General features: G+C 43.6%; 1 protein-coding gene across 1 annotated transcript; it reads right to left on the minus strand.

The window, feature by feature from the left end:
- Positions 1-2,975: 2,975 nt before the first annotated feature.
- Positions 2,976-15,997, minus strand: Pgbd1 (piggyBac transposable element derived 1). The gene is given in 8 exon segments (XM_060372860.1): positions 2,976-3,141; positions 3,144-3,994; positions 6,933-6,990; positions 7,887-8,004; positions 11,179-11,267; positions 13,434-13,563; positions 14,428-14,897; positions 15,688-15,997. Coding segments are annotated over 7 exon segments (1,704 nt in total). The 5' UTR covers positions 14,854-14,897; positions 15,688-15,997; the 3' UTR covers positions 2,976-3,109.
- Between the last annotated feature and the right edge of the window lie 393 nt (positions 15,998-16,390).

Consider the following 16,390-nt stretch of genomic DNA (forward strand, 5'->3'; position numbering starts at 1 on the left):
TTTTGCTCTTGTTTTTGTTTTTTTTGAGACAGGGTTTCTCTATGTAGCCTTGGCTGTCTTGAACAGGCAGAGATCCACCTGTCTCTGCCTCCCAAGTGCTGGGACTGAAGGGATGCGTCACCACTGCGTGGTTTCCCTGCAAGTTTTTCTCATCAGTTATTATCTTACTCCAGTGTCCTCAAGTGCAGCAACAGGGCTAGTAAGATGGCGTGATGGATGAAGGATTGCTGCCAGGCCTCAAGACCCGAGTTTGATTTTAGAACTCATATGGAGAGAATGGACCCCTTTGTGCCTTGACCTCCACACAGACATGTGTATACCCACACATATACACACAAATAAATGTAATTAAAAGAAACTAAGTTGGCATTTGAAAAAATAATGATGCAGCTATTTATTTGGATAAGCTAAAATTTTTAGTTAAGTTTAAGTATCCTGCAAGTAACTTAAGATCCAGTATGGCTGTAGAAGACATTCTTTGGAAGTTTATTTCCTACTAATGGACAAGCACTGAAAAAAAAAAAGCCACTATTTAAGGCACTGTTCGGGCAGTTCTGTGAACGTGGTATGGGCAGATGTATGTTTTTAGTGCAAGGACACAGGAAGGTAAACAATGAGCGTCCTTTGGTACAGATCAGCAGGAACTGTAGGTAGCCCTTTTCTAAGGCTATGGTCCTTCTCAATTACAGAAGGTAGACCTCTTCCCGCAATGCCACTTCTGTGGCATCACTTTAAAGCAAAAGTCAAATGACGCTCGATGGCCCACACCTGTAGGGCCAACATTTGGGAGGCTAAGGATTGCCATAACTTCAAGGCCCGATTGGGCGGTTTTGTTTTCTTTTCATGACTCTGTCTGAAAAAGGGAGGAACGAAGGGGATAGGAGGGGAGAAAAGTGAAGGATGAGAGAGAAATAGAGAGGGAGAGTGCACTCAGTCTACTTCAGTGACAGGACATATACAGTTCTCAGCACCTTCTGTGGAATGGATGAATCTATTATTACACACGACTTAGACTTGCCCCTCAAGAGTACTGCCGAGATGGCTCCATGGTTAAGAGCACTTTTTTCAGAGTATCTGGGTTCAATTCTCAGCACCCATATTGTGGCTCACAACCATCCAGTTCCAGAGGATCCATCGCCTTCTTGCCTCCATGGGTACCAGGCTCTCTCGTACACAGACATACAGCAAGTAGAAGACTCGTACACATAAAATAAAATAATAATGACAAACTACAAAAAAATCCCTTTGTGGTGGTTTGAATGATAATGACCTCCACAGGCTCACATGCTTGAATATCTGGTCCCCAGCTGGTAGAAGTGTTTAGGAAGAACTAGGGGTAGTTTTGTTGGAAGAGGTAGATTAACTGAGGGCTGGCTTTGAAGTTTCAAAGCTCATATCATTCCTAGTTGACAATTTGCCTTGTGCTTATAGATCAAGTTTTAAACTCTCAGCTATCGCTCAGTGCCATGCCTGCTTGCCATGATCCCCACCATTATGGTCATGAATCCTCTGAAACTGTAACCCCTAATAAATACATTCTTTTATAAGTTGTCTCAGCAACTGGAAAGTGACTAAGACACCCTTCTACCACAGATACATACATAATAAAACAAATATTGAGATAAAACTGTTTCTAAAACACAGAAATGATATAGAATCTTTGTCTTTAGTCTAATCCACACCTACAACACTTCAGCACTATGAGGTCATAGTTCACTTATTCCAAATGTCTCTCATTGGATGAATAATCACTGATGACCTCAATCCATACTCATCCATCTTAGGAGATTTTAACATGGGGTTTATGTCAATAGCCTTATATTTGCTTTTCTCTCAAGATAACTCTATTGTTACTCAACTTGCTTCATGACCTCCCTGTCTTTTGACTTCTCCCAAATCATAGTCACGACATACCATTTCCTTCAGTATTCAAAGGTACGCCTTCACACACACACACAGCAATTTCATGGCCAGCCCTGTCTCAACTACATACAGTGTGAGGTACCTGAGATAGTTAGTCCCTTATACTTATGTCTTGTTAAAACATTCTTCCCTCATGAGTTGTATTTTGAACTATGGGTTCAGTGACATTCTATAGAGTGTAATATTGCCTGCATTTTCAAAATGCCAATCTCCAAAACAAAAGAAACAGGAAACAAACAAACAAACAGACAATGGGGAAATGGCAGGGTTTTAGTTTTGCTCTTTTAATATACAAAATAATTTAACAAGTGTTTTCACGTATCTGACACAAAATTAGACATAAAGGAAATACAAATTCAATACTCACAAAATGTTTTTAACATTATTTGCTGTAGCAATCCTTGTAAAAAATACCAGTTACTTACACCATCTCCATTCATTGGCTTTGGTAGGGTAGATCTAATTACAGTTATAATTTTTTGTGTCTTGTTACTGTGTACTTTATCTGCCCTAATCAGTCAGATTAATGTCATGTCCCAAGTAAAAGCATGCTACACACCTCCGGAAACCCAAGAGATCTAAAGGAGACCCTGGGTTACAGATTCTATGCAGCTGCCACGCATTGTTCATGGCTACATCGATCATGTAACTAACCAAAACCGAGTACCATTTCTTACTCCTTAGTCCCACCCTGTATGTGGAAATAATTTGATCCATTTTAGCTACACCTTTCCTGCAGTCCTCGTACAATTTCACTATGGATGGCTGGCTCACCTGAAGGAACTCTTCATCATCAGCTACACAGCTCACTTCACTGACTGGTTCTATGCCCACAGCATTTGAACACAGACTAATAAAGCCATCCCCATGCCAACGGCATAACATTATCTCATCATTTTCTTCCACCCTGAAATCAAAATACCCTCTGTTCATCTTTTTCATATGTTCTACCTTCATAAGTGGACATTTTTCCATTCTGTTTTCACGAATTGATCCTGTAGCCTTCACTCCCTTCTTCTTCAAAGCTGACATCAATTTAATACTTGTAAAGAAGTTATCAAAGCACAGATGATAGGGATAGTGACCTTTCTCCAAAAGGACATTAGCAAAGCTCATGATTAGATTTCCACCTAGCCCAAGGTCCAGCTCCTTATCTGCTTCCACAGCCGAGTCTTCTTGGTAGGGCTCAAACCAAACCAGATAACCTTGTGTAGTTGTACCACACCAAATTTTATAGCCAATTCTAAGAGGCTTTCCATTCAGAAATTGGTCACCATCAAAGCATTCACACATTGACTTGTCAAAACAATAGTATTCTTCTAGGGGGGCATATAAGAGGAAATTTTTATTCATTTGCCTTATGAGAGGCCTCAATTTTGAAAACTTATCTTTTTGATCTAGGTGGCTATTATCTGCAAAATGCAGGTATGAGAAAATCAATTCAAATCTGTCCCTTTTAATTGCATTTCTAACCAGGGACTGATCAGAATCAGAGACTTCCCAATACATGCCCCTCCTGGGATGCCTGACAAATCCACTCCAGAGCAGGACACCAAATACACACCGCATTTCCTGCACTGTGACTTCCAAGCTGACATTTTTCTGGGAAGCATAATTATTGGTTTCATTGACAATCAAGTTGAATGTTTCATCATCAAAAAATAATTCAAAGAGCTCTACTGGGTTCAACTTCTCACTCTTGAGATTCAGAAGTCCAGAATCCAGTGCTGACCAGCTTGGAAAGTTGGGCTTAATATCCCTTTTAGTCCAACTCTTCTCAGGGCCACTGGACACCTTTAACTTCTTTCTCTCAGGCTGCACCTCAGGCTCATTGTGTTCTTCTGCCTCTGAGTCATCAGAAAATGCAAGCCCTTGAAGCAGCTCACTCACTCGAGATTTGTCTTTTTCCCGCCCCTTCCGGGTAATGTCTCCAGCTGCATACTGCAAGGATGTAATGTGCATCCTGGCCCAGGAGTCACGGGGAGGGTGGAACTTCCTGAGAGTGTTCAAGTTTGAGACTGTCTGTTCAGTAGGGAAGGTAGTACTACCAGGAATGCGGGGTGCACAATCTCTGGGAAAGAAAAAAGAACATATGCTACAAAGAAAACAAAACGAAAACCCCCAAATCTTTCTTCCACACAATAAATGCAAAGTAGAATCCTTTTCTGGGGGAAATCTACTTCTATTTTTGGTGTTTTCCTGGAGAAGACTTGCTCCACTTGGTGTTCTGAATTCTCCCCACCTTGCACTTATTCTCACGTTGTAACTAGCTGCTGAATTTGAGAAGCTGGTACAAATCTGATAAGCTGGCACTTGGAGTACAGTGTAGGAGCAGGATGCAGACCTCTATGCTGGCCTCTATGGGAGGCACTCTTCCATTGTGAGCCTAGTTAGCTCTGCCTCTAAGCTCCTTAGCAAGGTTAGCTTCTGGCAGCATTACTTGAGATTTCCAGATCTCTCCCACTCTTGTGTCCCTGTTCTCTCTTAATGGGAACACAATCTTGTGTCAATTCACTGTTTACCAGGTCTTCCCACAGCTCTCAGGATTTCTGAGCAATGAGGACTTAGCACCCCTTAGCTTTACATTCATCTGACGGATAGATTTCTCTGAGGAGAGAAAAAAAAAGAAACTCAAATTCATTGTACTTGAACTAATTTGTGTGTGATCTACAAGAAAGCAAGCTAACACTAAGATGAGTATTTCATTATGCTTGTACAATTATGATACAATTTAATTATTATTATTGTGTGAGTGTACCATAGTGCTTGTGTGGATGTCAGAGGACAGCTGAGTAGAGCCACTTCTCTCCACTTTCTGTGGGTTCTGGAGGCTGAACTCAGAGCATCAGGCTTGAGTGGCATCCTCTACCTACTACCGAGTCAGCTCACCATTTCGCCTGTTATTCTGTGATTTGGGGGAGGAAAGACATTAGTACCTGGGCAACGTGTGGCAGTCAGAAGACAACTTTTGGGAGTTGGTTCTCTCCTTCCATCATGGGACCCTGGGATGAAACTCAGTTGGTCAGACTGTAGTGGGAGTTTTGGTTTCTTTAACAACCCAGTTCTATTATGTGAATACGTTTTTGTTTTAATCCCAGATGTGGGATAAGAGGCTGTTTCACAGCAGGTGATTATGATTTGCCTCCTGCACTTGCAGGGCTGTAATTTTGCCAGCTGAGGATAGTTCATGTTTGGAATTCTTAGGGTATAAATCCCAGAGCCTTGAGAAAGAACCAGGAGGGGGTGTTCTGAAGAAGGAGGCTGCTGCTTGCCCTGCTCCTGGTTACTGTTTCAGTTTGTCATGTGGATGTGAGCAAAGAAATGAAGTAGAAGAAATCGGATATCCTATTGGCAGAGATCAACTTTGCCAAAGATCAACTGCCCCCAAGGAACTTGATTAGCAGGAAGTAGTTTAGAGAGGTCTACACCCCTTTCCCCTCTAACCTTCTTTCTCTTCTACCTAGTGTTGGGGGATTGGGGTGGAGAAGGATGGCAGATATAAGAACCCAAATAAAATAGCTAAAGAAAATGCACCTATTGTCAGACTTGCATAGCAAGTATTCTTCTTAACTGCTGGGCCATCTTGCCGCCTTGCTGTTGTTAGTATTTTTATTTTGTTTTTTAAATTACATGTATATGTGTGTGTAATGCATATGTGAGCTCAAGTGCCAAAGGAGGCCAGATGTATCAGAACCCCTGAAGCTGGAGTTACAAGGAGTTGTGAGCCACCCAAAGTGGGTGCTGGGAATAGGACATGCATCTTCTGAAAGAGCAGCAAGAACTCTTAACTACTGAATCACCTCTCTAACCCTCTGTTGCTTTTTGTTTTAATTTTTAAAAAAATTTATTTTATTTTTGAGACATAGTCTCGCTCTATAGACCAGGTTGGCCTGGAACTTACTCTGTAGCCTAGGCTGAACTTGAAATAAAGGCAGTACTTTCTTCTTGCTCCATCCTTGTTAGTCCTGGAATTATATGTATGAGACATCACACTTGGCTCTTGGCTCTTAAGGTGATAATATGAGTTCTGTCATGACATGCCTTTCAATGTTGAAATCTAAACTCCAAGAACTATGGTGCATTAAGACCAATATGGTGAAGTCAGGCTCTAGGGAAGAGTGAGGTAAGGGACAGGAGTGGAAGAAGAATGTGGGGTTGCCAGAGGCTGGGGCTCTGAAATAGAAGGTCTGCTACCCCAGACTGTAACTACCTCAAAGTGTTTTGAAACAATAAAGTATTTTTATTCTAATAGGCACTGAGTCATGGTTTCAGGCATCCACTGCCGCATATGCCCAGCAAGCAAAAGGGCAGATTCTATGCTGCGGTTATAACTGCTAGATCAGTGGGTACTGCTTCTTGTTCTATACTGGAACTTAGCTCAGTCCTCACTAGCGTCATTAAATATTCACTCTTCTTTCTTTTAGCTCCAAGATACTTCTATGTTAGGCATTGTGGAATAGCTTAGTGGTGGAGTACAGAGCAAGGCTCTCGGGTTACTACAAGGAAGAGGAGGAAGAAAGAAAAGGAGATAGATTTCTATATCATCTCAGAACTAGCTTCCTCTTTCATGCATGCTCCCACCAAACACTTATGACATACCTACTACCATAATTGATTTGTCTGTATCACATTTCCTTTTGATCCGTCCCTACCTGCCTACCCTCAGTCCCCTCACCACTCTGACAGCTCCTTCTCAACTGTCATGGCAGTTTCACTCCTGCCAAGTCTGTCTTTTGGTTTCTCTACTTACACTTCTGTGAAAATATAAGGGAAGAGTGATCAGGCAGGACAGAATAATGAAGAGATGCTGGAGGTAACTGTGTGGCCTCGAGCTTTTGCAGTTGGTACATACTCACGGGACATCCTTGCATGTGGGTCTCATGATCACAGCAGAGCACTGCCTAGTCTATACTGTTTCAGGGAAGCAGGCTTTGACTCACTGGTTTTCCTGCTTCCATGTACCATCTTATGTCTGCAGGATCTGATCCACTCAGGACACAGACACTTACCTATTGGGTATTCTTGAGTTCTTCCCACCTTGTACCATTTCTTCAGAAGTGTCTACCTCTAAATTAATAAAATCATCATGAGTGGCAGTTCCTCTGCTAAAACAATACACTATTATCCCACAAGTTAAAATTAAATTAACAATTATTCCATAAATTCAGAAAAATAAAAGAAAATAATCTCTGGGAGTAATGAATAAATGTTCCCAATGAAAACAAGTAAAAAGCATCAACATATGTCTCAGAAACACACATTCCCAATCCTAGAAAGTGTGGCGCAGGGGCTGGGTGTGGTGGTGCACGCCTCTAATGCCAGCACTTGGGAGGTAGGTGTCAGGTGGATCTCTGAGTTTGAGGCCAGTCTAGTCTACATAAGTGAGTGCCAGGCTGGCCACGGCTATATAGTGAGACCCTGTCTCAAAACAAACAAATCCAAAGAACACACCTGCCCCCTCCAAAAAGAAAGTGTAGCATGGCATGGGAAGATAGTTAGAAAGGCCAACTAGGGTACCAGACCAGCTAGAAAGAGGTCCCAAGAGGGCAGTGGACATTTAAGGGAAGTTAAACATGGGCAGTAGTGTTCTCAACAAGGAGAACTTCCCTTGGGGTGATCAGGCAGAGGCACTCATGGGACTCTTTGGCGTGTGAAAGGATCTCTGAAAGTATTAAGCTATATGGAACCAGGCTGGGATTGAAGATGCACGGAAGGCATTGAGACAGAGTGCATAGGGACAGTAACTGTGGGTCACAGGGAGGACTAACAACCAGGGCCATCAACAGAAGACAATATGACCAGGAAGGGTGCAAAATGGCAAGGGCTGTGGTAGGTCTACAAGCAGAAGCCAGGATGGAGGGCAATAAACTGTAGCATGTGTGGGCTCCCAATGGCCAAGTAGAGTTGGGATTGATGATGGGAAAAGAAAAACACACATGGAGCCAGCCAGAACCTGTCCTTACTTATTCCACCCATGACCTCCTGCTGAGCCGAGCTCCCACTGAGCCTCTTCTGAGCCAGATGGGAGCACTCATCTGAGCCAAAGGCCTGGGCAGTTTCTTCCCCAGTTTTCACCAGTGGCTAAAAACAAAGAAAAAAAGAAAAAGAAAAGAAAAACTCGATGAAGAGCTAAAGATGGTGTGGTGGTTTGATAAGAATGGCCCTTAAATTCATAGGTTTGAATGCTTGGTCATCAGGGAGTGGAACTACCTGAGAGGCATTAAACAGTGGTTCTCAACTGTCTAATGCTTTGACACTTTAATGCAGTTCCTCATGTTGTGGTGACTCCAACCATCAAATTATTTTATAACGGTAATTTTGTTACTGTTATGAATCAAAATTAAATATCTTTGGAGATACAGGTTTGCCAAAAGGATCAAGACCCACAGGTTGAGAACTGCTGGATTAGGAAGTATGTCCTTGTTGGAGCAGGTGTGGCCTTGTTAGAGGAAGTGTGTCACTGGGGATGGGCTTTATGATTTCAAAAGCCTAAGTCAGTCCCAGTGTCTCTCGTCCTGCTGCCTGTGGTTTTATATCTGTGGTTCCAGATAGAGAGCTCTCAGCTACCCCTCCGGCACCACGCCTGCCTGCACACTGCCATGCTCCTCACCATGATAATGCACTAAGCCTCTGAAACTGTAAGCCGCCCCCAAGTAAATGCTTTCCTTTGTAAGAACTGCCATGGTCCTGGTGTCTCTTTACAGCAACAGGGCAGAGCCCTGACTAAGATGGTGTTAAGGATGTTGAATGCTGTAAACCTGTAGTGCCAGCCATGCAGGGCACTTTGTAAACATGTGTGATGCTTATGCTCGGCAGCAGCACATCCCACTGCCACTCAGGGCTGAGCAAACGCGGACAGCTGATAATGTGTGGGACGGCTCACACCGCAGCAAAGCTGTCCCGCGTGGTGCAGGGCTTTGGAGTGCCCTGCTGGGTGAAGCCTACCCCAATACACATCTACTGCGCCTGTGCAAAGATGTCTGAGCCTGTTATGAAATAACGATAAAAAGAAAGAAAATAATTTCAGACTGTTTCCTAGAAGAAAGCTGGCACAGAATAAAGATACCGTCACAAGCGTGGACTTGACTCAACTGTTCTGTTCAGGATCATTTCCTGCTGCAGTTGAAGAGCACATCAAAGATATAACAAGGAGTTGTGAGGCTCTTTTTAATAGACTTGGGTCTCTATAAATGTAGAAATCTGCAAAGGTTTCATTTATAAAATTACCTAAAATATTTCAAAGCTACATACGTTTAAAAAATATGTTATAATAATTATTTTGGTGGTTGCCTATGGTTCTTCATCTTTATTTGATACTGTCCTCAAAAATCTACCATGTAGCTTTTTATTAATCTCTTAACTTTTTGTTTCATATTCTTATTTATACTCTTTTTCCATTGCCTGAACAGGATAAACTCTCCAGTCTTTCCCAGACTGGATGTAGGCTCTGATAATGGGGTCCAGTGAGTTTCAAGATTACATAATTTCTGTTTGCCTCATGACTACCCCATCCCATATGGCACATTGACTTAATTCAATATTAAAAAGCTTTCCTTTTAAAAAAAGTTTTCTTTGAAGGTTATGATATAATCTCACTGCATCTCCTGTCCCTTGCCTCCCTCTAAACCCTCTCATATACTCCTCCTTTCTCTTTCAAATTCATGGCCTAATTTTTAATTAATTTTTGTTACATGCATATATATATATATATATATATATATATATTCCTGCTCATCTATATAATGTTACTTGTATGTCTGTTTTCAGCCCTGACCATTTGGTATTGGGAAGCTTTCCTTGTTTAAATAGTATAATCTCTTTTTACCAGTTCCCCTTTATCAACATATTTGCCTAGAAATCTGTATTGGTTTCCTTAGTTCCTTAAAAAAGGGCACAAACTTTATAGTTAAAAAAAAAACAAAAAACAAAAAACATATTCTCTCATTGTCCTGAAGGCAGAAGTCTAAGATCAAGGTATCAGCAGGTGCCCTTGAAAAGCCCTAGGAGAGGACCTTTCTTGCCTTTTTTCTTGGCTTCTGGATGTAATCAGTAATCCTGGGTATTTCTCTACTTGTGGGAGTGACACAGTTATCTCAGCCTCTGTCACCCCAGGTATTCTCCCTCTGCCTTCAAAAACAGACGTTAGTCATTGGGTTTAGGCCCACTCAACACAGAATGACCTCCTTTTAACTTCATTACATCTTCAAAGAGATCACTTTCAAATCAGGCCATCTTCATTGGCACCTACAGTTAGGACTTCCCATATCTTTTGAGGGGACAAAACGTTACCTCGGCTTCAGTTAAGTTTCTGTCTGTCTGGTCTTTCACAGTGTGACTCAGTATTAGTTTCCATCTGTGCACATGCACACCTTTGCCCTCCGACTCTCTTGGACTCCTTACATAATTCCATCCTAATTCCACCATTGGTTACACGTTGGCGCAGCTGTCTACTCTGTCATTTCCTCACATATAATTATGTCGAAGACTTCACAGTGTGGAATATATACTTTAAAATATATAAATTTTATATACTGGTTTTTGAGACAGGGTTTCTCTGTGTAGCCTTGGCTGTCCTGGACTCGCTTTATAGACCAGGCTGACTGCAAACACACAGAGATCCACTTGCCTCTGCCTCCTTGAGGGCACTGGGATTGCAGGCATGCGCCACCATGCCCAGCTCAATACTGTTTTATTTTGTTTTTCCTGTATCCATGTTACATTTATAGCAATTGGGTTTATATTTAAAGGATGTATAAGTAGGTTGCATTTACAGGTGAAGCGGTTGATAAGAACATGAGGTATTAGATGAAACCATAAAGATAGTTCCTGGAGGGAGCAACTAGAGCAAAAGACATGGAAAGACCCATCCCATCCTATGTGTTTGCGCTTCTTCCTGTCTCTGTATCTCCGAGACAGGGTATAGCTATGTAACCCATGCTGGCCTAGAACTTGTGACCCTCTTGCCTCCGTTTCCCAAGTGCAGGAATTATAGATGTGTGCCACCACCCTCTTTGTTCCTCTACCTTGAGATTAGAATGTGCCTCCAAAACATGGTACAAAATAAGGCTGAAGCCATTAGCATTGGCTCTCTGGATGATGAACACGTGGTCTGCGAAGGTCTGACAAAGTGAACGTGAAGAAACTGCACCTCCCTGAAGGCTTTCAGGCGGAGAGAGTGGGCCAAGAGAAGGGCAACAAACAGGTCAGGGGAAAGGAGGATCACATTTGGCTCCCATAAGCTTGACAGCTGCTCACCTGGAGTACAGGTGAGTTAGGCTCAGGCGGTGCTGCAGTGCCTTTGGAACTTTCTTCCTGGAGACAAGCTATCCCTAGAGGAGCACATCCTACGCAGAGAGAAGACAAGAGTCATGCACGAGACACTGTTGCCTTGGCAAGTTCCCTTTGTTTAGATTCAGCCTCCCAAATCTTCTGTTTTTAAAACATCTAAGCCAAGACACAGATTTTCTGAACTGAGATAAAAGCACTGCAGGTGTTTCTAAGCTTCAGAAGCTTGACTGTTGCTCATGCACAAAGCTAAGTGGGAGGAATAGACTTAGCAGTGTGCTTTACACACATAAGTAACACCAGTTAAGAGTGTAGGTAAGAGATAAGGAAAGCTGCTGGTGCATGCTGCACGTGGGCCACATAGTCCACTGTGGTCAATCCTCACACAAACCTGTTCTCCTGGTATAAGATAGACATGCGGTAGACAAAGGGCAAAGGTTAGGAGCCTTACATTTTAGAAGTAGCTCTGAATCTTTTGGCCTTTTAGTTTTCCTAACTATTAACTGAAGGTGTTACACAAGAAGATGTTATAATTCTGGGCTGGCAAGATGGCTCAGTGGTTAAAGGTATCTGCCACTAAGTCTCACGACCTGATTTTGATCCCCAGAATCCACATGGTGGAAGGTGAGAATTGATCCCCACAATTTGTTCTTTGAGCTACCCATTCTTGCATACTTGTATGTGCACAAACACTTCTCCCCACCAAACACACAAGGTAAATAAATATTATCATTCCACATATTATAACTTTGTATAATTTTGAAAACTGGCTTAGTTATGGGAATGGACAAAAACCACAGAACTTGCTGTTGGTCAAAACCATAAACTTATAGCTATAAAAAAAGTAATTTAGTGGATACTCAGTGAGTAACATGAATAATAAATTGCATGCTTGAGTATCACATATTATTATTAATATATTGAAACAATGTCTCACTATGTTGCCCTGGCTGGTCTTGATGTCCTGGGCTCCAGTTAGACTTGGTGGTATATGGGTATAAACCCAGCACTTAGGAAGTGAAGGCTGGAGGAGGAAGAGTTCAAGGTCATTCTTGACTACATAGTGAGCTTGAGGCTGACATGGGCTACATGAGACCCTTTCTCAATCTCTGCAATCCCAGCACCGTGGCAAAAAAAAGAGTGGGGACATAGCTCAGTTAGTAGAGTGCTTGCCTACCCTGGCTTTGAGTCCCAGCACAGTATTAAAAAAGAAGAAGACAAAAAGGAGGGACCAGGGAGATGGCTCAGTGGATAAAGATGCTTGCTGCTAAACTCACAGACCTGAACTTGATTCCCAGAACTCACACAGTGGAAGGAGAAAACTGAATCCTGCAAGCTGTCTTCTGATCTTCAGACTCGTGCCATGGCTCCTGTGAGCACACAAATACACGTGTACATGGCGGCGTGTGTCTTTAATCCCAGAAGTCGGGAGGCAGAGGCAGGTGAGTCTCTAGTTCAAGTCCATCTTGGTCTACATTAGTGAGTTCCAAGGCAGCCACGGTTACATAAGTGAGTCCCTGACTCAAAATACAAAGCAAGCAAACAAACAAAACCCCAATCCCCTCAACCAAAACAACAACAAACACACAACAAACACACATGGCAAGTAAATGTAGACAAAAGTTTTAATGTATCTGTGACTTGATTTTAAAAAAGTAAAAAAAAAAAAAAAAAATCCTGAGCTCAAGTAAATCTTTCTTCAGCCTCCTCCACCTCCTGCGTAGCTGGAACTATAGGCATATGTTGCTATGACTAATTTCACTCAAAATTTGTTAAGTAAATCTCAAGTATTTTAAGTTTTTAATCGGTTCTATCTATCTATCTATCTATCTATCTATCTATCTATCTATCGTGTGTGTGTGCGTGTTCATGTGTGTGTGTGCACTCACACAGACATGCCCACTGAGGTCAGAGGACAACTTGCAAGAGTCAGATCTCTCCTTCCACCATGTGGTTCCTGGAAATCTACCTTAGGTTGTCAGGCTGAGAGGCAAGCATGTTTATCCCTCTGAACCATCTTTCTAGCCCTTACATACTTTAAATATAACACACACACACACAAACATACACACACACACACACACACACACACAGAGGACAAATAACTTAATTACTTTATATACAAAGACAAGAAAGAAGGCTTCAAGGCCAGAGACAATCTCCTCTAAGGAGACCATGTGCCTACAGTGGCCTCCTCCCAGCGTCCCTCACCCTCTAGCACTCACCACTCACTTCTTGGGGGAGCTGTGGAGGGTCACATGTCAGGGGAGTGACCCCAGGCTGGAGAAACTGGAGGCTCTGATATGCCAAAGAGGCTCCTTGATAGTCTGTCACCACAAGGCGCATGTCCTGTTCCTGAACATAGAAAGTAGCCTGGAGACAACAGATTCACCGTGGCAAAGTATCCTGGTGGGAGCCAGTGACTCCCACAAGGGATCACGGAACAAGCTCCATTTACCCCTCCAAAGCATGAGCAAGAACCGACCCAGATTCATTCAGCAAATTAGCTCTGCAAACTCACTCAGACAGCCCTTCTCAGTACCTAGGGACTCAGCAATCAAGGCAGGCAAGACAGACAAAGGACCTACTCCCAGAAACACACAACAACAGCATGCCTGAGCTACTGGTAAAAATGTAGCGAGGACTGGAGTCAGTACACTATCTCAAAACGTCCTCTCTAATTTACAAAGTAACTACAAAGGGGAAAAACAATAATTCTCTAGAGAAGAAATCTGAAAGCACCGCCATGACCAGTGAGTAAAGGGCGGAAGCACCCCAGTGTGCTCCCTGAAAGGACTGACAAGAGGACACACTGCCCTCTGTGGCAGCTGTCTAGCAAAACGTACAACCTGGTGATCATGTGCGGACTGCAAAAGACATTTTCTTGCTCTTCATAAACATATACCAAGTACTCGGAGGTAAAGGAACATGTTTGCTATTATCTGTCATCTGGTTGGGGGGAGGGGTGGGTTTACATAAATGTGCCTGCCTATGCACAAAAAATGAATTGGGCTTGCACAGGAATATGGGGTTGGTGGGTGCACCATGGAACCAGTGATACCAAAAACTAAATCTGGGTGAAGAGAATACAAGTGTTCTCTACCGTTTTTGTAATCCTTCTCTAAATTACTAATTATTTCAGAACAGGTTAAGCGTTAGCAGACACACACTCCTCGCCCTACTGTTCCTCCCACATTAGCGCATTCCTTCCATTCCCACCTGCTGCCCCGTGTCTCCATGTTCCGAGGCGAAATTCTCCAGCAGTGTTGCTGCCTCATCACCGCTGCGCAGAGGATACATCTGCACCCAGGCCTGCAGCTCCCCTGGCAGTATGGTCAGGAACTGCTCCAGCACCAGCAGCTCCAGGATCTGCTCCTTGCTGTGGGTCTCTGGCCTCAGCCATTGACGGCAAAGTTCCCGAAGCTGGGCCAGAGCTTCGCAGGGACCGGGAGCCTCCTGGTAACAGAACTGCCGAAATTGCTGGCGGTAAAATTCCTGAGTGTGAGTCCTATCCTCATCTGAGTTGCCTGGCTGCCCCAAGGCAGGATCTTCCACCTTCACGGTCACAAGGCTGCCTTCCTTCTCAGGGGCGGAACCCGGCAAAACGTCATACATGTTGAGCTTAGAAACTGCAGAGAGGTTCATCTGGCTGAAGTCTATGCTTCAGAAGTGTATTTCTACATAAATATCTACAGCACAAAAATTGAACAGAAAATTAAAGTAAAAAAGATATTGAACAGACATTTAAAGTGAAGTTTAAATCTCATGAAACAATTTTATTTTTGTCTCCACTACGCTGTGCTCAAAGGCTAACCCTGTGCATCCAAATCATATCCTGAACACTAAAGGAATTGATCCCGGACGTAGGGGATATCCATGAGAGAAGAAAGGCAAGCAATAATAATGACAGCTCAGGCATGGTGGTGCATGGCTGAAATCCAAGCATGATGCAGTAACAGAAGCCAGTGTGGCCTGAATCGCAGTCCATTACTGTCATGACACCACCCTATCCCCCCCATCCCCAAGTTTCAAAAACTTCTCCCTGGTCCAACTTCAAACTCCCAGAATATAATCTCATTTGCGTTTTACCTTTAATTCACCACCAAGTGTATTAAATACCTGATTATTTTCTACGTGTAAAGTTAATCCTGGAATTAAAAAAAAGTTCCCACCTACAAGAAAATCATGGTCTTCCCAATTCCTCATTCACCACGCTGACATTTTTCCTCCCCACTTTGTACTGGTCCATCCTTCCAATGTAAAGTCCCATGACAGGTGACCTGTTCTGTAAGTGCATAATCTTCCATGGCCACCCTCAAACCTAATATACAGATGGGGGAAACTGAGCCACACAGGTGGCGGCGGGATGTGCACCGCTAGATGCATGCGCTCCGTTCTTCAGCTTCTATTACAGATCACAGCACAGCCATCCCTGCCCCTGGCAGACCGCTAAGTAACCTCTAGAAACGCGGCACGTACCTGGTACCCAACAAAGACCGGTAGACTTCCTGACGGATGTACTAGATGTACCTGAGGTGCATTAACCAGGGCTCAAGCGTGCCCAGAATATAAGCTAAGACTGTATGCCAGCGCCTGGCGCACGGTAGCTAAGCGTGTCTATTCGCTGCTTAAAAGTTTAGGGAATGTGTGCAACAAGGGATGCGCGGAAGCTCAGGAAAGGCTGCTACCGGAGGCCAGAGTGTCACAGCCTAGAGGCGCTTGCTGTCAGTCCCCGAGCCCGCGACGGCGCAGCTCGGTGGGAAGGGGTGAGGGACCGGGCCACTTCCTGCAGACGGAGCCGAGCGCCGAGGGGGCACTTCCTGTAGACGGAGCTGGAGACCCAGGGGCTACTTCCGGTGCGGTCCCGGTCTCTGGTTCCCCTGGTGGGGCCAGGTGGTGGTTTTCCCGCCTGGTACCACCTCCCGTGATGGTTCCCAAGAGCCCCAACACGCGCACATTTACATAAATAATTTCAACGAAAACCTGTGAGATGTACCTGACGGAGAGCTCTTGCTTGGCATACTTTATGGGTTCGGTCCCCTAGACAAAGCCAAGTCGGCCTTTACAGGCCTTGCTTGTAGTCAGATGAGTAAATACGCACAGGGCCACAAGCCAACTAAGGATACAGATTTTATATGCGTGCGAAAACCCACGTAGCGTGAACTAGCTATACTTACATTTA

This window comes from Meriones unguiculatus, chromosome 19, assembly GCF_030254825.1.
Source record: "Meriones unguiculatus strain TT.TT164.6M chromosome 19, Bangor_MerUng_6.1, whole genome shotgun sequence".
NCBI classification, from domain to species: Eukaryota; Metazoa; Chordata; class Mammalia; order Rodentia; family Muridae; genus Meriones; species Meriones unguiculatus.